The sequence below is a fragment of the Corythoichthys intestinalis genome, chromosome 8 (assembly GCF_030265065.1).
Source record: "Corythoichthys intestinalis isolate RoL2023-P3 chromosome 8, ASM3026506v1, whole genome shotgun sequence".
Taxonomy (NCBI): Eukaryota; Metazoa; Chordata; class Actinopteri; order Syngnathiformes; family Syngnathidae; genus Corythoichthys; species Corythoichthys intestinalis.
The window spans coordinates 12073217-12094708 of NC_080402.1; the positions used below are offsets into that span (position 1 = coordinate 12073217).

Genomic DNA, 21492 nt, shown 5'->3' on the forward strand with positions numbered 1-21492 from the left:
TAACTGGCTGGATGTGATACTATTTTTTACCGACACACACACAAAACAACCCCCTTTGCTAAATAAAATCCTAGCATACACTATCCATTTTCCCCAAGGTTTCAACCTGCAATAACATTGCTTGTGCCAATAAACTTGCTTTAATGGCTCCTCAAAATTACATTCCAGCCCTCCTTATTGGTGACTAGTGTCTGGGAAATATTATTGTTAAATAAAACATTCAGCTATGTATCAGTGTTCCGCTGTCATTATTCATTGTAAATATTTAAACACAGGTTTAACGACCTTTTTTATGACCCTGCTCCCCATAGTCTCCTAGGCTGTTCTAAAACATGCCCAGAAGACTAAATAATGATACTTATATTAAATAGGACATGATGCTACATTATTCAATGGTGATTTGAACAAATAAAATGTGCAAATACTACAGTTAAAAGCCATTGAAAGAGCTAATTAGTTTGTCGTTTATTTACATAGTTGGTTTTAGAGTGCGTCTACAGCTGCTTAAGGAATTTTGTTTATCTTTTCTATCTTTGGAAGAGGCAAGTTCCTGTTCATAAATCAATTCCATAATGTTTTCTCGGGCTATTAAATCCATGTTTATAGAGGTGATTGTGTAAAAGCAAGGCTTTACAAGCACTCAAAAGTGATACTGCGACAGCTTATATTAACAATAATGTGCTGATGTGTGCGGGTATGACAAAATATTCATTTTTCATCTTTTAGAATTGTTTTCAATGCTTAAATTAGGATGTGTATTATTTCCTCTTGCTGCGTATTTCAATTTAGAAGAACAAGACAGACAGATCTCTACTTTAAACAATAATAAACATGGCCTGGAGTGTATATGCTTTTCTGTTTTTAAAGTCACTGGTGCTATATTACTGCTGTCATTCACAGAGCACTCACCATGGCTCACTTCAATAACATGGCCTCGGGTTCATTGTAGGCCGGGCTCCATTTCTTACAGTAACTTCATTACGAATTGTTGCCTTGGTAACTATACTTGCTTTGTCCCAGTTTGCCTTTTTAACCATTTAGTGTTTCAAACATAGTTAAAGTTTGATCCAAATATACTCTGGGCTTTGTTATTCTTTCTAACCCTATAACCTTTTAGTTTACGACTGCTGAACTCTTCTCTCTGTGTGATTGCATCTTTTGTTTGTTCACAAGGTTTTGTATTTCAGCAATTAAATTGCTACTTCATAAAGCTTAAAGGCAAGACTAGACCATTCAACACAAAATGTAGCTTGTTGTCTGTCTCACACACACAGAAAAGCAGTATTTTTGCTAACAGTTGCCTCTAATCCTTGCTATTACCTCATTCAGTTAATCGCTGAGTTCACGTCACATCCAGAAAGTGTTGTTTTTGCCAGCCCTTTAAATTTGTATTTTAGTCTTTTGGACGAAAATACTTATTAATAGAGATGCCGATCCATCGGGTCCGATCACGTCATTTTCAAAGTATCGGAATCGGCAAAAAAATATCGGCCATGCCTTTTTTTAATATATATATTTTTTTTAATTAAATTGTTTTCTAATTGTATTTAACATGACAAACATAATATGTTACACTCATCCAGAGTCTTTAGTTTAGGCTTAAGGTAGGGTTATCAAATTTATCCCGATAACGGCGGTAATGAATTTTTTTTATAAATGTATCACATTTTAACACAATTAATGCATGCGCTGCACGACCCACTCACGCATTGTCGCGCTCAATCTGTAATGGCGCCGTTTTATCTATATAGAGAGATAAAAGGCAGCATAAAATGAGTAGAGTGAATTTTGGCAGCCTTTGGAGCCTTGTTTTGATTGGCTAAAGCCTTACAATCCCTCTCCCTACAATTAGAAATATCAAGGGAAGCAATGTGGGTAAGCAAGGTAGCAACTGATCTTTTTCCTAACACCTTATGTTATTTCCCAACGCAGAGAAGATATATCAATTGGTAGCACTACGCACAGTCATGGTTCCACTTCCCATCATGCATTTGGGCATGGCCACAGTATCATTTACTGAAAGCTCAACAAATACACTAGATGGCAATATTTAGTCACAATATACAAAGTCACAAGTCTTTCTATCCGTGGATCCCTCTCACAGAAAGAATGTTAATAATGTAAATGCCATCTTGAGGATTTATTGTCATAATAAACAAATACAGTACTTATGTACTATATGTTGAATGTATATATTCATCCGAGTTTTATTCATTTTTTTGTTAATGCATTGCCAAAATGTATATGATCGGGAAAAATTATCGGGAATGATTGGAATTCAATCGGGAGCAAACAAAGCAATTGGATCGGGAAATATCGGGATCGGCAGATACTCAAACTAAAACGATTGGGATCGGATCCGGAGCAAAAAAACATGATCGGAACAACCCGACTTATTAATCTTCAGCCCCTTTCACACATACCCAAACACCGTTAAAATCCCGGGATTTAGACAGGTAGCCCTTATATTTGATAGCAATTTCCTGGGTCGACTGACACGGAGATGACGCAGATACAGTGCCCTTCATAATTATTGGATTTATAATAATTATGTGTTTTTTAGCTTCTAATAACTTTTTTTCCCCCTAAATAATATGGGACCTTAATGGAAAAAAAGAGAAAGATCCAACCTTCAATACAAGTGCATTTATTCAGTGGGGAAAAATCCCACTTAAAGAAATAATTATTTGACATCAAATAATGTGTGTCACAATTATTAGCACCCGTGGTGTTAATGCTTTGTACAACCCCCTTTTGCCAACAAAACAGCACCTAATCTTCTCCTATAATGTTTCACAAGATGGGAAAAGACAGCAAGAGGGATCATCAGCCATTCCTCTTTGCAGAATCTCTCTAAATCATCCAGAGACCTGGGTCCTCTCCTCTGAACTCTCCTCTTCAGCTCACCCCACAGGTTTTCAATGGGGTTGAGGTCTGGGGACTGAGATGGCCATGGGAGGAGCTTGGTTTTGTGTCTGGTGAACCATTTCTGTGTAGATTTGGCCATATGTTCAGAGTCATTGTCTTGCTGAAAGACCTAGTGACGACCCATCTACAGCTTTCGGGCAGAGGGCAACAGATGTTGATTTAAAATGTCCTGGTATTTCAAAGCATTCATGATGCCATGCACCCTAACAAGGTTCCCAGGGCCTTTGGAAGCGAAACAGCCCCACAGCATCACTGACCGACCCCCATACTTCACAGTGGGGATTTTGGGTGCGAGGTAAAGCTCTTATTGATTTGGTTCATCTCACTAAAGCTGCAGGAAATTCCTACATTGAAGCTTAAACCTCAATAAAGGACGCAAGGAAATTCATTTATTAGGATTGGGATGGAATTAGGTTATGTCAGAGAAAGGTGGTCTATTGTGTGTTGTAGTTCAAATCAATTAGTATTGATTTTCAAACTGTCATTTGACTCTCAGCAGCTTTACAATTGATTGAGCTCTGAAAAAGTGATTTGGTCAGAGGCAAATGCCTCAAGATACCCTAGCGAACCTGTTGACATTACCGCAATTTCTACTTGCTAATTAAAATTTCGTCAACGAAATGGTGACCAAACAAGAACCTGAGAGGAGATTCTATCAATGCTATTCCAATTTAGGTAGCTTGGTCAGCGAGCCGTTTCTCAATAAGGGATCAGAGGTGATGTATGCATTGAACTGCTTGGCATTTCAAATCACAGAACAAGACCGCTGGGACATCGGATCACACGTAGCCAAATCCTAATGAGAGGCCAGAGGAAAATGGCTTCTAACCGCCTCTATTCTCTGGTGACCATTTGTCTCCCGTGTAGTTCGCATAGAAGACATTCATGCATTATGGAATCTCTAGTTCTTAAACTGTATGCATTTCCACTTTTAGTAATACAGAAAATATTATAATGCAACTTAATATTTGAATGAAATAACGTAATTTGTAATTATAATTAGCAGGGTCAAACTGCTTTTTAAATCTTTAAAGGGATCCATAGATAGAAAGACTTGTAGTTCTTAAAAGATAAATGTTATTACGAGTTAAAAATAATTTGATATTGAAAACCCTCTTGACGTTTTCGTTTTTATTAGGGATGTACCGATCCAGGTTTTTGCACTTCCGATCCGATACCGATATTGTTTTGCACATCCGATCCGATACTAATACTGGCCGATACCGATACCGGCCTATCCGAGCATGTATCAAAGTCAAAAGTTATTTAGCCTACTTACTTAGTTGTCAGACTCATGTTGAAAAGGATTTTAGTACTCTTGATAACAACTCGCCACCTGAATTAGGTGAGTTTGAATAACACACAATGGTTAGTAACAAGAAACTGACCTGTTTATTCAGTGATAAACACAAAACATTATAAATAACAAACAGAAACGGCATATTCAGTCAGTAAAACGTACAAATAATATTGTAAACTGTCTTAAAAAAGCAAAACGCACAAACAACCTCTGTGGAAAACAAACTATTAACTAAGCATCAGGTCTCTGCTCTTGAACAACTGTACCAAGGCTTTAAAAAATGAAGGTGTGCTGTAAAATGCGGACCGGATTTTAGAGAAACCAAGGCAAAAACTGGAATGGAGTATGTAAATCGGTGCGCTGGAAAACCCGGATCGAGCGCAAAAAAAAAAAAAACTGGATCGGGAGTCTGGATCGGAATTTTTCCGTGTCAGCCGATCTAATGCCGATGCCCATTTTTTTGCGCATATCGGCGGTCCATCCGATCCAAATATCGGATCGGGATAACCGTAGTTTTTATACAATTTGTAAAATTTGTTTAACTCGTAGGTCGCCATATTTGTTAAATCGCAGGGCGGTGACGTCACATGGTTACGCTGCCGAGCTTCCAGAGTATGACTCTAGCGACATAAATATGTCACATGTTCAACCCTTTCAATTTGAACCCGAGAGGAACATTAATGAGCATGACAGCACTGTCGATATTTCACAAAATGAGCAGCAAAAGCAAAATGAACAGGAAGGACTGTATGAGACGAGACAAGAGTAGGAAAAAAAAACTGTGTTCTGCCAAAATATGCTAAACCGGCGAAACGTCTTACAAGAGGCGAATTTGACACCCAAAGGACTACCATGCGCTTAGAGGTGTGCATCGGCACTGCCCTCACGATTCGATTCGATTACGATTCGGAGGGCCACGATTCGATTCGATTCAGAGGGTCACAATTCGATTCGGTTCGATTCGGCAATGCATCGCGATGCATTAAAGCCTGGGATGCATTAAAATTCTAAAGCAAAGTATATTTTTCGTGAATCATGAGGCAACGCAAGCGGTCAGACGTTAAACAACTTTTTATTGGCTCTTGTGTGAAAACAGCGACTGTCTCTTTGCAAATGAGGCAGACACAGTTGTTGCGTGTTTGCGTGTGAAGAAATAGTCCGATATCCACCTATCCTTGAAGCGTCGGCCATCGCAGTCAACTTTTTTTTTTTTTTTTAATTGATTGTCGCCATTTAAAAAATTGGAAGTAAAGGGTCACACGGGCTAATGTTGCTTAGAGTGCTGCTCTTAAAGTTTTTCAAAGTTTCATGAGAATAGGCTGTAGAGTTTCTGTGGACAAGATAGTTGTAGATATCAGGGTAGCAGATGTCAGGCAGACACGGCGAAGACAGCGGGTCGAAAAATATCGATTTAGGCATCAAATATGGATCTGGCGAATGGATCGACCGAAACTTTTCCACATAACGCCTTTTATGCAACACATCCAATGAGTTTACAGCGTCTGAAAGCACCGGGGCTTCCATGAATTGTACTATAAATTGCACGATAAATTGAGACCATTGAGAATACGGACACACTATGACGGACAATATGGCGGCACAACACAGCGATCACGTGATTGTGTGACGTTGGTGATTGGGGTTTATAGTGGATTACCACCATCGAGTGTGAAGTGAAAGAATAATGCAATGTAAAGCGTCTTTTAGTGTCCTAAAAAAGTGCTATTTAAATCCAATGCATTATTATTCCTATTAATATTGTCACAGAGTTCGAGTCGCCTGTTGTAATATGTAGTAACAGTCAGTCCCAACATTATAGATACAGTGGGGCAAATAAGTATTTAGTCAACCACTGATTGTGCAAGTTCTCCCACTTGAAAATACTAGAGAGGCCTGTAATTGTCAACATGGGTAAACCTCAACCATGAGAGACAGAATGTGGAAAACCCCCTCAGAAAATCACATTGTTTGATTTTTAAAGAATTTATTTGCAAATCATGGTGGGAAATAAGTATTTGGTCAATACCAAAAGTTCATCTCAATACTTTGTTATATACCCTTTGTTGGCAATAACGGTGGCCAAACGTTTTCTGTAACTCTTCACAAGATTTTCACACACTGTTGCTGGTATTTTGGCCCATTCCTCCATGCAGATCTCCTCTAGAAAAAGTGATGTTTTGCGGCTGCCGTTGGGCATCACGGACTTTCAACTCCCTCCACAGATTTTCTATGGGGTGGAGATCTGGAGACTGGCTAGGCCACTCCAGGACCTTGAAATGCTTCTTACGAAGCCACTCCTTTGTTGCCCTGGCTGTGTGTTTGGGATCATTGTCATGCTGAAAGACCCAGCCACGTCTCATCTTCAATGCCCTTGCTGATGGAAGGAGATTTTCACTCATAATCTCTCGATACATGGCCCCGTTTTTCTTTCCTGTACACAGATCAGTCTTCCTGGTCCCTTTGCAGAAAAACAGCCCCAAAGCATGATGTTTCCAACCCCATGCTTCACAGTGGGTATGGTGTTCTTCGGATGCAATTCAGTATTCTTTCTCCTCCAAACACGAGAACCTGTGTTTTGTACCAAAAAGTTCTAGTTTGGTTTCATCTGACCATAACACATTCTCCCAGTCCTCTTCTGGATCATCCAAATGCTCTCTAGCGAACCGCAGACGGGCCTGGACGTGTACTTTCTTCAGCAGGGGGACACGTCTGGCAGTGCAGGATTTGAGTCCCTGGCGGCGCATTGTGTTACTGATAGTAGCCTTTGTTACTGTGGTCCCAGCTCTCTGTAGGTCATTCACTAGGTCCCCCCGTGTGGTTCTGGGATTTTTGCTCACCGTTCTTGTTATCATTTTGACGCCACGGGGTGCCCAACGACAGCCCCAAAAACATCAATGCTCTAGAGGAGATCTGCATGGAGGAATGGGCCAAAATACCAGCAACAGTGTGTGAAAAGCTTGTGAAGAGTTGCAGAAAACGTTTGGCCGCCGTTATTGCCAACAAAGGGTACATAACAAAGTATTGATATGAACTTTCGGTATTGACCAAATACTTATTTTCCACCAGGATTTACAAATAAGTTCTTTAAAAATCAAACAACGTGATTTTCTGTTTTTTTTTTCCACATCCTGTCTCTCATGGTTGAGGTTTACCCATGTTGACAATTACAGGCCTCTCTAATATTTTCAACTGGGAGAACTTGCACAGTTAGTGGTTGACTAAATACTTATTTGCCCCACTGTATCATCATTTGGATGAATTATGCTGGTAACGAATCAATGAGATGCGTGTTGCGTCGAATTTGTTGGTTGGCGTTTGTTTGATTTATTACCCACGGTTCCATTTCCGTAATTGACAAAGCTGACACATAGCTCTGAAGGGACACCAGAGAGTTGTTAGTGTTAACTCATTAGCTGCCGTTGACTGTGACAGACGTCCAATCCATTTGGACTGGGAGGACTGACAGCAAGCCTCCTAGTCCAAATGGATTGGGCGTCTACTCGTGACAAACTCATGGACATTCACAGCCACATGTGGCTCTCGAGCCACAGGTTTTAAGCATATTTCATCATCGGTTCATTTGAGGCGAAGTATTACGTTGTGAAAGCTGCATCGATTTCCTGTCACTAACTCATCTAAATGGTAATTTTGTGTAAAATATTTACAAATGCAGTCAAAAAGATGAGGAAAAACCTGTCTGTAACTTGCAGTCAGGGGCTATTGAGGCCCTGCCAACTTCTCGTGTCAAATGTTTGCCAAGGTGCATTCCAATTTTATTTTGGAAAATGACTAAAAGTAAGAACCACCTGGGTGAAGTAGGAATATAAATAAGACAAGTGCTGCACGGGACACCCACACAGTTTTGCTGTGAAACCATACCTTATGTACAATGTGCTGCATGCTGTGAAGCATAAGGGTGCATCTTCGAATATGTCTCAAAAATATGTAAAATATAAGGTACATATTTACGACAGAAGGAGAGCTGTGCAGCGTCGTGGCCAGACAGTGTTTAGTCTTGGTTTCCAAGGAGGCTTCAGTGGTAAGTGAGGAAGAACAGTGAAGTTATTTAAAAGTGCTTATGTGATATGAAAAATACTTTTTCCCCCTAAAATCCTGGCAAGTTTCTTTGAAAAGGCAGTGGCGCACTAATAGAATTTAAAAAAACACTAATGCAGTCTACTCTGGCGTACTTAATGCTGACGACAGAAACCGCCATCTGATGATTTATGCCTGAGCAATTGTTGACCTTGCAAACACTTAGTTTAGCTGCTTGATGAACACGTACAAGTAAGGATGTGCTATGATGCTGTACAATGAAAATGCAGAAGGCAGAAGTTTTCAAGGCCTCCTTGCAAAATAGTGTAAATTCATTTTCAATTTTTTTCAGTATGCGACACTGGCGTTGCATTAGGAATGCCATGATTAACTGAATATTTGACAACTACTGAAATTTTTAGACAATAAGTGGCTACTTTTCCCCCTCTGCTTAGAACTCAATGATTTATAGTTAGGGTTGGGCATCGAGCATCGATAGGATCCGGGACTTCTCCTGCAACTGTTGGAATTTTAAAATTTCGATTCCAAGTTTCGATGCCCTGACCGCTGACCGGAAAAAATAGCTGCCGAACACCACGAAGAAGAAGCCACATGAAGACTAGCTCTGTTATGAGCAAATAATATGAAGTGGCTAATTTAGCTTTGCACAAAAACGTGTTGATTCGCTTCACATAAATGACAACATAATAACAGAATAAACACACCAAAATGATATCAGACCCTCTGTTAAAACATGCAAACTTACAGATTTTTTTAATCAAAGGTTGTGTGGTGCAGAGGAGGTGTGTAGCGTCTGTACACCTCAAGGATTCTTTTCCAACTAAAGTAATGTTCTTTTTGCCTGTTGCTTCCAGTAAGTCACCACTAGGGGAAGCCAAGCGCACATAGCAAAAGCAAAGAAGAACTGTAGAGTCCGGAGTTACAATAGTGACATCTTGTGGACGGATGAACAATATAACAGTTTAGAAAGAAACTTAAAAAGCAGTCAACTTAAGATCATGGGACAGAAAGCTCCCCGCCTCAGCCCTTATGGTTTATTGTTTATTGTCAGCATCACAGTGGCGCCACCAGGGGGTGGCCAGGGGTGGCCACGGCCACCCCTATAAATTGGTCGGCCACCCCACTGGCCACCCCGCTTGCCAGTATATCATTAGATTGTTGAAGCATCAGTTATGCATTTCATCCCAAATGACTGCATTTATTTTGTTTTGTTAAATGTAGGGCTGTCAAATTTATCACGTTAACGGGCGATAATTAATTTTTTAAAATGAATCACGTGAAAATATTTATCTCAATTAAAGCATTCGCTGTACGACTCATTCATGCATTGCCGCAAACAGCCTACAATGGCGCCGTTTTACTTATATACAGAGATAAGAGGCAGAGTGGAGTAGATACAAGCATTCATTGGGGCCGTGCTTTTAATTGGCAAAAGCTTTGTCATCTCTCCCACAGCAACCATAAATATTGTGGGAAGCGATGTGGGGAAGAATGACAGGAGTTGATCTTTTTCTTAACACTCTGTAGTGTACCCAACACAGAAAAGATATAGCATTTGCAGCCACTACACACAGTCATGGTTGCACCACTGCCCATCATGCATTTGGGCAGAACAGTTAAGTCGCTACAGTATCATTTACTGAAAGGTCAACAAATACACTAGATGGCAATATTTAGTCACAATATACAAACTCACATTTATCCTTTAAGAATTACAATTCTATCTGTGGATCCCTTTCACTGAAATAATGTTAATAAAGTTAATGCCATCTTGTGGATTTATTGTTATAATAAACAAATACAGTACTTATGTACAGTATGTTGTTGAATGTATATATCCGTCTTGTCTTATCTTTCCATTCCAACAATAATTTAAAGAAAAATATGGCATATTTTAGAGATGGTTTGAATTGCGATTAATTACGATTAATTAATTTTTAAGCTGTGATTAACTCGACTAAAAATCTTTATCGTTTGACAGCCCTAGTTAAATGTACACCTTATACCTAATATATACATAACACAATAAAACAGAATTGTTGTGGAACTCAAAATGTTGACTGGACAGTTATGGACTATGCACATTAAATCATTAGTAACATCACATATTACACAATACACCTAAGTATATCAGTAGCCGTGTCCTTAAGTCTTTCTGATAGATTTCCCCTGACCTTTACACTGCAATAATATAATGAAAACCTGAAATTATGGCTTTTAGTTTTGGCCACCCCAAGATTTTAAGTGGCCCCATCCGGCCACCCCTATGAAAAATTTCTGGAGGCGCCACTGCAGCATCATCGGTATCATTGACAGTTACAAGATAGTAGAGGTGTGCATCGGCACTGCCCTCACGATTCGATTACGATTCGGAGGGCTACGATTTGATTCGATTCGATTCGATTCAGAGGGTCACGATTCGATTTGGTTCGATTCGGCAATGCATCGCGATGCATTAAAGCCTGGGATGCATTTAAAATTCTAAAGCAAAGCATATTTTTCGTGATTAATGAGGCAACAGAAGCGGTCAGACGTTAAACAACTTTTTATTGGCTCTTGTGTCACTCCTGGTTGAAGTCAAATGAAAATACTTTCAGATATATGTATTAAAAAAAAAAAAAACTGATCAAGTTAAGATTTTGCCGATTTAGGAGTATTTTAGATAAAAAGTTCATTAGGTTCGCTTGGAAGGTTCACAACAGCCTACTAGGGAAGTCTTCTGCTTTAAGATGGAGGCTGTTTACTAACGCATCTAGTTTTCAATACTTCAATGTTGCTAACGCAGTCGAGTCTGTCGTTTTGCATCTAGTTCTATATACATATGATATCTATTATCTCCAGTAAAACGACGTTGACGTAGTTTGTAGCGGCTGTCAGCAGCAGTCAGGTATTCTTGTGTTTTTTATCCAGCGGCATGAGTTGAGCTAAAGCCGTGAGTTGAGCATTGGCTATGACAAGCATGATGTTTACTTTCGGGATGCAATGCGGTCCGTTTCTCATTGCGTCCCGAAGACCGCGCTGTGCATTTGTTCCACTTTACTTGACATATTTCAATAATCGGAATTTGGATGTTTGTGAATCGTTCTCGAATCTTCCACGGCCGAATCGCTCAAGGATGTAATGATGGCTGGGCATGTTGTACCGTGGTTCTAAGTGTTGGATGGTGCGTCTTTACTAACGAGAGATAATGGCTCGTCATCTAGAATGAATTCTTCGGCAACGACTCTTGTTATTCCCTGGGCTTTGGGACTGTCTAGTGCCAGTTTGTCACGCATAGCAAAAGTTTCTGCCAGTGTTAGTTGCGTAGGACCTTTCTTTATGTCTTCGGTTTTCTTAACATACTCCTTATATTGTTTGTGGTGGTATTTCACTAAATGCTTGATTAGGTTGGTTGTATTAAAACTTCTTACAGCTTTACCACCATGCTTGACTTTATTGTGGCATATGTTGCACTTTGCCTCTTCGTCTTTGTCGTCCTTTAAGGTGACATTTTTACCGATAAAGTCTCTCGGTTAATTGGGAGACGGTAATGTAGTTTGTTGAAGGTGTGCCGTAAAATGCGGACCGGATTTTAGGGAAACCAAAGCAAAAACTGGAATGGATTATGTAAATCGGTGCGCTGGAAAACCTGGACCGGATTAAAAAAAAAAAAAACTGGATCGGAAGTCTGAATCGGACTTTTTCCGTGTCGGCCTATCCGATACCGATGCACATTTTTTTTGCCCGTATCGGCATTCGATCGGGACATCTCTAATTCAAATAAATTAAAAATAACCGGTGGTTAATCCATAACAGAAATGATCTTGTGTGCCCTCATCACACTTAGATGGGCATACATGTATACCAATTTGTCCCTGTATTTGAGTGCGGTTTGGATGCTGTAAAGCGTCTCCCCAAGCAGTGGCACTGCGCTGTGTGACAAGAGCAGTGGCAGAACCAGGCCATCTGGACACTCCATCACCAGCCGAGACCAGACTTTATTCGCTCTTTCAATAACTGTCACATTGCTGTCAACGTCACAATAATACAATCTGTCTTAATCACTGTATTTTTTGACCCCTTTATGTCTCCATCTGTCAATGAACTTATTTTACTGCCAATCTCATGCCGTTCTTTCTTGATTCTTCTTTTTATTTTCTGCAGTTTGCTGTTTTGTGGTCCATAAGAGGTGCCATGAGTTTGTCACATTCTCCTGTCCAGGAGCTGATAAGGGGCCAGACACAGATGTAAGTACTGGCTTTGATCTGACACACACATTATTACATTTTGGTGATGGTTGGCAGTGTTGTTAATTATACTTTCAAAAAGTAATTAATTACAGTTACAAGTTACTTCTCCCTAAAAGTAATTGTGTTAGTAACTCAGTTACCTGAATGTAAGAGTAATTAGTTACTTGGCAAAGTAACTAGTGATAATTTTCATGTTTTTTTTCCTCAAAAAAAAAAAAAAAAAAAAAACAGTTCACACAATGTGAAGTTTTAGGGACAATTGGCCCTAGCCCAATTCTTTACCCTCCACTTAACTAGACACAAGGGTATTGCGATAACTAGATAGTAACCATTGCTATGTGTGGAAGTCATTTAAAGTTGTGAATCAACTGTTAAAGTTGTTAAAAATTGCTCCCGTTATTGCATTAGCTCCATTCTGTCTACTTTCAACATGTGTAAGTTTTAAAACGGTTTCATCATTTAAAGAATTTTAGCATTTTAGATTTTTAAAAAAAAAAAAAAAAGTTACTTAGGTTCGCTTGGAAGGATCTCTACATCAGAGCCTTCCTGAGAGGTCTACTGCTTTAAGATGGCGGCTGTTTACGAACGCATGCAGTCCATAAAACATGTTGCCAATGCAGCTGTGTCTGTCATTTGCATCTAGTTCTATAATATGTGATATCTACCGTGGGCGTAGATTGTAGAGGCGTGCGAAATTTCCGATTCTTAGATTATTCGCGATTCGGCCGTGGAAGATTCGAGAACGATTCACAAACATCCAAATTCCGATTATTGAATTATACCAGGTAAAAAAGAAGTAAAACACAGTCAGCGCGGTCTTTGGGACGCAATGAGGACCGGACCGAGAGTAAATATCATGTTCAACTCATGCCGCTAGATAAAAAAAGAACAATCATACCTGCCTCGGGCCGACAGCTGCTACAAACAACGCCCAGCTGCTAGTTGCTACAAACATACGGCTACAGTAGATATCATATATATGTAGAACTAGATGCAAAATGACAGACGACGGCGGTGGTAGCACATGTATTATTGAACAGAGATGCGAAATGAAAGACTTGCCAGCGTTAGTAAACAGCCGCCATCTTAAAGCAGTACACTTTTCGAGAAGGCTCTGTTGTAGCGAACCTAATTAACTTTTTATCTAAAATACTCCTAAATCAGCAAAATCTTGTCTTGAATCTATCTTTAAATGATGAAACAGTTTTAAAACTTTGACATGTCAAAAGTTGACAGAAGGGAAATTATGGAATAACGGGAGCAATTTTAACAACTGTAGAGGTTGATTCACTACATTAAATTAATTGAATGTAGTTTAAAGCTGCTAATACAGAATGGGAACTGGAGTATTTTATTTACTGTTATTTTTGTATATTTGTCTACTGTTATATGTTAACTTAATACTAAAATAGTAGTTTGGTTTAGCCTAAGAGGATTTTTTAACAGTTTTGGAACTAATGTACAAAACATTAAAAAAAAAAAAAAAAAAAAAAAAAAAAAGGGAGGGGGGTGCATCAATAATCGTTTTATAATCGAATCGGAGCCTCTGAATCGGATTGAATGATTGAAAATTTAACAAATTTTATTAAAATGAAAACATTAAGAGGGATTTTAATATAAAATTTCTATAACTTGTACTAACATTTATCTTTTAAGAACTACATCCTTTCTATCAATGGATTGCTTTAACAGAATGTTAATAATGGTAATGCCATCTTGTTGATTTATTGTTATAATAAACAAATACAGTACTTATGTATCGTATGTTGAATGTATATATCCATCTTGTGTCTTATCTTTCCATTCCAACAATAATTTACAGAAAAAGATGGCATATTTTATAGATAGTTTGAATTGCGATTAATTACGATTAATTAATTTTTAAGCTCTAATTAACTAGATTAAAAATTTTAATCGTTTGACAGCCCTAAGTTTTATGCTTTATGCTTTAAAAGATTTATGTCTGACTTTTGGGGGGCCTGGAACGAATTATGGCATTTACATGGAAAACGTGTTTCTACTTACGGAATTTTCAGATTACGTTAAACCGAAAATTTACCGTTAAGGAAATTCTTCACGATGACCGACGTAATTTTGACCATGTCGGTAAATTCTGTAATTTAATAAAACAAGAAAATATAGTCTTTTCATCCCGCTTTGACTCTGTGTTGTTCGGCTATGTTCATTCCCCTTTAAGAAAGCAGACAGTGTGCTAACGTATGGAGTCACATGGTTTTCAGGAAGCCAAACAAACAGAAGCCCGGTAGGCTAACGCTAGCGGCTAACGCTAGAAGTAAACGAGATGGAGTCGGGCTTAAGTTAGCTTTAAGTAACTTTCACCCGACATTAAGTAAACTCTTGGCGGGTTCCAGACGGGCTTTCACTCGCTGTCCTCCCTGGTTCTCACGATTTCAGGAGAGCATGCTTTCAATGCTTTCTTCTGGTAGGCCACAGGCTAACGCTAGCGGCTAACAGCGGCTACAAATGAACGTGATGGGGTCTGATAGCGGCTCTAAACTTGTCGAAACGGCTGAAATTAATGAGTGGACTGGGCACGGACTTCATGTAGCAATCATTATGTTGCGTTATGTATCTCTGTGTGATTTCTCTGAAAGCTTTCATGATGGTAAAGCACTCAGCATAAAGTATAATCCAACAGTGAAGCCTATATATAATATGACAGTTTAATGGCCACAGCTATTTTTCTGTATGTGTAAAATCTTAAATGTTTCATTGGCATCAGAGCAGTACAGCTTTAATCTGGTTGTGTCTGTGTGGGGGATGCATGTATTAAAAAATGTTCTGGAAAAAAAAAAAACCTGAAACCTTGACGTAAACACTTGTGCTGAATAATCATGTCACAGCAGCCATTACCAATAAGTTGTCTGAAGAGTACTGTTAGAGCTGCAAGTCATTTGTGTTAGAATGACATGTTTGCACGGTCGCCATATTGATTTTTATAATATTGTACATTTTTCAAGTCATACAAGCTGTTATAAATGTTCACACTAGAATTGTTATTGTTTACAAGATTTTTTTTAATACCTAATGTTTAGACAGCATGTGCACTTGTTAAATTGAAAGCAGGTAAATAAATTTAACGAGAACCGGTTAATTTGTATTCCATGCATTGATTCAAATTTTCAAATTATATAACAGTCCGCTTGGGCGAATTTATTGTCATTTATCGTTATCGAGGTAAATCTGCTCAATTTATCGTGATATGTACTTAAGGCCATATCGCCCAGCCCTACTCCAGAACCAGTTAATTTTGTAAGTAGAAGTACCACTGTATCTTTGTATCTTTGTCCAATATATGAGTCTATCGCCGGCAATGGCACTGAAACATCACATCATCATTCACTGCCAGCCCTACTTGACAATTAATTTGTGTTCTACCTCTATATTCATTATGTTTTTAAGTAAAAACAATGGAACATTATGCTCTAGAAACATTTATACGTAGCTTGTTCATAAGGCAATTTCGACTGCATGTATGCCCTCAGCTCAAGTCGATTTAGTGGTGTGATTGATTTGTAGCAGCTGCAGGTGGATAATTCAATTCATTTAATATCAATGTTCCCGTGAGGTCCCTAGGTGCTGCCATTAGGAAATGGGATTGAAATATTCTATTTAGTGCGTCACTGCTTCCACACAGCCCGGGGATGAGTAGATTATTCTGTTGCGATAATGCAGTTTTGATTTCAAAACATGTTCAAAACCTCTTGAGCTTGCTCCTGGAACAGTGATGGAGTTCAAGGTTTAACTCTAAATAATAACTGTAATCCAGCAGGCTTTAGTGGCAAAAAATGATTGGCAGATTAGGCTGCCATTAGTGGAGGCTAGGCTGGAGAAGACATTTGGAGCCAAATGCTGTCAAAACCAGCGTATTCATTTACTGGGTCAAATGAAGACTTCCATGCGACTAATACACTCACCGGCCACTTTATTAGGTACACCATGCTAGTAACAAGTTGGACCCTCTTTTGCCTTCCGAACTGCCTCAATTCTTCGTGGCATAGATTTAACGAGATGCTGGAAGCATTCCTCAGAGAGTTTGGTCCATATTGACCTGATGGCATCACACAGTTGGTGCAGATTTGTCGGCTGCATATCCATGATGTGATCTCCCGTTCCACCACATCCCAAAGATGTTCTATTGGATTGAGATCTGGTGACTGTGGAGGCCGGGTTAGGGTTTGAGTACTGTGAACTCATTGTCATGTTCAAGAAACCAGTCTGAGATGATTCCAGCTTTATGACATGGTGCATTATCCTGCTAAAAGTAGCCATCAGAAGTTGGGTACATTGTGGTCATAAAGGGATAGACATGGTCAGCAACAATACTCAGGTATGCTGTGGCGTTCCAACGATGCTCATTTGGTACCAAGGGGCCCAAAGAGTGCCAAGAAAATATTCCCCACACCATTACACCACCACCACCAGCCTGTACCGTTGATACAAGGCAGGATGGATCCATGCTTTCATGTTGTTGACGCCAAATTCTGACCCTACCATCCGAATGTCGCAGCAGAAATCGAGACTTATCAGACCAGCCAACGTTTTTCCAATCTTCTATTGTCCAATTTCGATGAGCTTGTGCAAATTGTAGCTTCAGTTTCCTGTTCTTAGCTGAAAGGAGTGGCACCCAGCGTAATCTTCTGCTGCTGTAGCCCATCTGCCTCAAAGTTCGACGTACTGTGCGTTCAGAGATGCTCTTCTGCCTACCTTGGTTGTAACGGGTGGTTATTTGAGTCACTGCTGCCTTTCTATCAGCTCGAACCAGTCTGGCCATTCTCCTCTGACCTCTGGCCTTAACAAGGCATTTCCGCCCAAAGAACTGCCGCTCACGGGATATTTTTTCTTTTTCGGACCATTCTCTGGAAAACCCTAGAGATGGTTGTGTGTGAAAATCCCAGTAGATCAGCAGTTTCTGAAATACTCAGACCAGCACTTCTGGCACCAACAACCATGCCACGTTCAAAGTCACTCAAATCACCTTTCTTCCCCATACTGATGCTCGGTTTGAACTGCAGGAGATTGTCTTAAACCATGTCTACATGCCTAAATGCACCGAGTTGCCGCCATGTGATTGACTGATTAGAAATTAAGTGTTAACGAGCAGTTGGGCAGTTGTACCTAATAAAGTGGCCAGTGAGTGTATATTTGGACAAAGTCCAAAGTATTTTCTTTGTTACAGTTTGAAAATAGATTTTATTTATTTTCGTTCCCATCAAAATAATTTGAGATCCACTTCTCATCTCCATTGGCTTGTAGTTGCGGCCAGGTTTGAAACCAGACATGCGTCTGCTTGGCGGCCTTGATGCATATAACCTTTCAGTTTTACAGAAGCCCAACTTGGCTTCGGTAACTGGAGACAAGGCAGACTTATGCCGTTCAAGACCTTCGACCAGGACTCTTAAAATAGAGAGCTACAAAGATGACATCGAGTCCTAAGCAGCCAAAAATAGTTTCAGCTCGGCCAGTTTAGGATTCAAACGGCGTGAAGGGTTCAAAAGGATTACTTGATTTGCTTCCAAAACATTTTTCAACTCACCTTTATAGTCAATAATTAAAGATTTTATCTCAACAAATGAGCAACTTATACTGTAACTTTGACATCTTTTTTAAAGTAATCATGATGCTGACACCAAAATTACCTCGAAACCGTGGAACATAGGACAACGAATAATAATACTGGGTTTTGTTGTCTGTGTTCATTTTAATGGATCACATTTTATGATTCATTTAGTGCTGCAACGATTAATAGAATAACTCGAGTATTCGATTGGAAAAAAAGGATTCGAATGAAATTTTGTCGCTTCAAGTATTCGTTTATTAAAGTGGCGTTGTACTGTAATAGTCAATTTTGAAAGTGTTTGCATTTAGTTTTATTGATTTGGGTGGATACACTGCCCCATTTATGCCTCATGTTACGTGGCTGAATTCAGGTGCTCCCTGTTAAGACCAACATAAGCATAAGTTTTTGTTTGATGTTTTTTTTTTTCTTTTTAATTCATTCGTAATTTAGTTTATAGGTATATTTAGCTTTTTTTGTGGGCATATGTGTCTGAAACATTAAGGGCATTGTAAAAAAAAAGTTAGCATTTTATAGCATTTAAGCTAGCGGACTTTTGCTTGTAAGTTAGCCCGTTCTTCTTTTGTTGTACATAGATCCCCATTAATTAATTAATTTTTTTATACTGTTTGAGGCTCAGCTCAAGTATTTTAATTTTTCATGTTCCTTATCCAATTACTCGATTATTCGAACTAACTTGTTCATCGATTAATCGACTACTGAAATTATCGATAGCTGCAGCCCTAGATTGATTGATCATCAATGGTTCTTTGTAAACTGTATGGGATTAACTGAATTGCTGTTGAAATTAGTCATAAAATGTGATCTTAACTAACAAAATGAATGAAAATGAAAAGGACAAAATACTATTTTAGTGATTTTAAAAAACAAAACAACCTCATAAAGACCTGGTGTCCACATACAATCAGTATAAACAATTTTAACATTTTGCTACAAGTGTGGCCTACATTGCCAAAAATGTGACTTTCTTATATGTGGACGCCTGGTCTCAATTTTAATTATACTGCATTATTGTTCAATTATTATTCATCTACCAGTAGGTGAAACGTACGGAATGCGGAGTTTATGTATTTGGTTCCGTATATCTGTTTTTCTGTTTCTTTGTATAATTGTGTTCAAAATAACCCAAGAAAAAAATTAAGGGATTGTCATCAAACTTGCAGGATATGTTTTAGGGGTGTAACGGTACAAAAATCTCGGTTCGGTACATACCTTGGTTTTGAGGTCACGGTTCAGTTCATTTTCCGTACAGCACGAAAACAAAATGCAAAATATAAATGTGCTAGTTTTTTATTACAGACCTTTCAACAATAGGAACATTAGACTATACAAAGCTACAATTCTGCTCAAAAAGTAGCGGGTATTTAAAGATAATCCAACAACAATTTGCCTTTCAGACCCCGTGTATTGGTCAGCTTTCCTTCTGAAAGAAAGAAGAAAAAGAATTCCTGTGCTAAAGAGAAAAACAATCCCAATGATAAAGATTTTGACATGTATTTTACAAATGAAATGCCTCAATGGATCTTTTTTTTTTTCTTATGAACGATTTTCAAAAGCTTTATTTGTGGATTTTCTCAAGTTAAAGCGCCACACAGAAATTAATACATTTAAATTGTGTAAGCAGGATCTGTGTATTATTCTTATTACTTAATTACAGGTGTTTTAGCTCATTTCAATTTATTTTATTTAAATGGGCTATTATTTATTTTATTATGAGTTTATATTTTACAAATGGGATGTAGTATCCATTTATATTGTATATTTGGTGTTGTATAACTTTAGTTCCTATGTGAATATTAGTTCCTACTTGTTTTGTTGTGGTAGGAGGGTTTTGTATTGAACACGGGGCCGTGGTGGTTATTATTGTAGCAGAGAAGACCGCAGTAAATCAACAAAGACAAGTGAACTGTGCCCCGATCTGCCACTTATTATATTTATTGTATTTTTACACGAGTGACTTTCCGTCTGCCCGATCCTAGCTACCGGTAGTAGTATTGACGCAGGAGGGTCGCGTCTCGCGTCAAATAATAAACTCTCCCGTTCTTTTCGCTTGCGTCGTGTTGAGCCGCTTCTGGGACGCGTCTAACACGCGGCTGTACTGCGTCTGGTGTGCATTGGCTGATTGACTTTAACGCCCGCGTTTCACTGCGTTCTCGCGGTGGCCACGTTGTCTCGCCGTTGACGTTTCTGGGTTACACTGTCCTACAGTGTTGGCACTCATTATAGTAGAGAAGACGGAGGAAATATAATCTACACAAAGAAACTGTGACCCGATCGATTCACAGCCTCGAAAAGTAAGAGTTACATTACGTCAGAAACTCGTTCGGTACGCCTCTGTTCCGAACCGAGCACCACGTACCGAAACGGTTCAATACAAATACATGTACCGTTTCACCCTTAATATATTTCTAATATGGCTATGGCATCTTCCGGTTCTATAAATGTTGCCGCCCTCGAAATCGAAATGGACTCAGAATCTAGCGCCATGGCAATGACAGCCAATCAGTTAATTTAGTGCCCTATGGCTTAACTTGCATTGGGATGGGTTAAGAATGTGTTGGAGGTATATGGTAAATTGAGTCATACTTGTATAGCGCCTTTCCACCTTCAAGGCCCTCGCTTCACACCAGGGCCGGCCCAGGCCATTTGGGGGCCCTAAGCAAAATAATGCAAAGGGGCCCATATTTTTGACCCACCATTTCGTCACAGTGTAATGTGAAACCCATACATACGTCCATATTTTGTATATTAATCAGATTTTGTTGCACTGCATACTTCAAACTTCTCACCCCAAATGATTGTCAGTCCTTACAATAGATAGCGCCAAACCTTTTTCTAAAAGAGGAAAGAAAGAAGTTAAGGAAGAACTTTTATTTTTTTAAGCTTGTAATCAAGTATCAAAACTCACAAAAGTCAAATAAAGCAAACTGTAGTAAACAAAATAGAATATAAATTAAACAATCGCCGGATTGGGGGCCCCCTAGTGGTCAGGGGCCCTAAGCAGCTGCATAGTCTGCGTATAGGCTGGGCCGGCCCTGCTTTACACTATATCCCCATCCACCATCTGTTGACCAGGAGCAATGTGGGGTTCAGTATCTTGCTCAAGGATGCTTAGGCGTGTTCCTCAGGGCGGAGAATCAAACCCACAACCCTTAGGTGGGGGAAGCAACTACACTTCCACTGAGCCATGCCAGCCCTATATATTTAAAAGCCTTGACTCACTGGCTGCTAACAACAAAATAGCTTGGCCAGACGAAAGTAGGCCTCAGTTAGAACCCCTACTTTACTCTGATTGTGATATGGCATCACCTGAAGAGAACGACTCACATCTGACAACCCTAAATCATTCGGAATTTCAAGCTCCATTGTGCATTTCTGGC

The 21492-nt window shown here is 39.2% G+C and overlaps 1 protein-coding gene across 1 annotated transcript in view; it reads left to right on the forward strand.

Annotated features, from left to right (window-relative positions):
* LOC130920291 (protein kinase C alpha type) overlaps positions 1-21492 on the forward strand; it is a 294714-nt gene that overhangs the window by 96914 nt on the left and 176308 nt on the right. The window contains exon 3 of the mRNA XM_057843391.1: positions 12428-12510. Within this exon, the coding sequence (XP_057699374.1) occupies positions 12428-12510 (83 nt within the window). The remainder of the gene's footprint in view (positions 1-12427; positions 12511-21492) is intronic.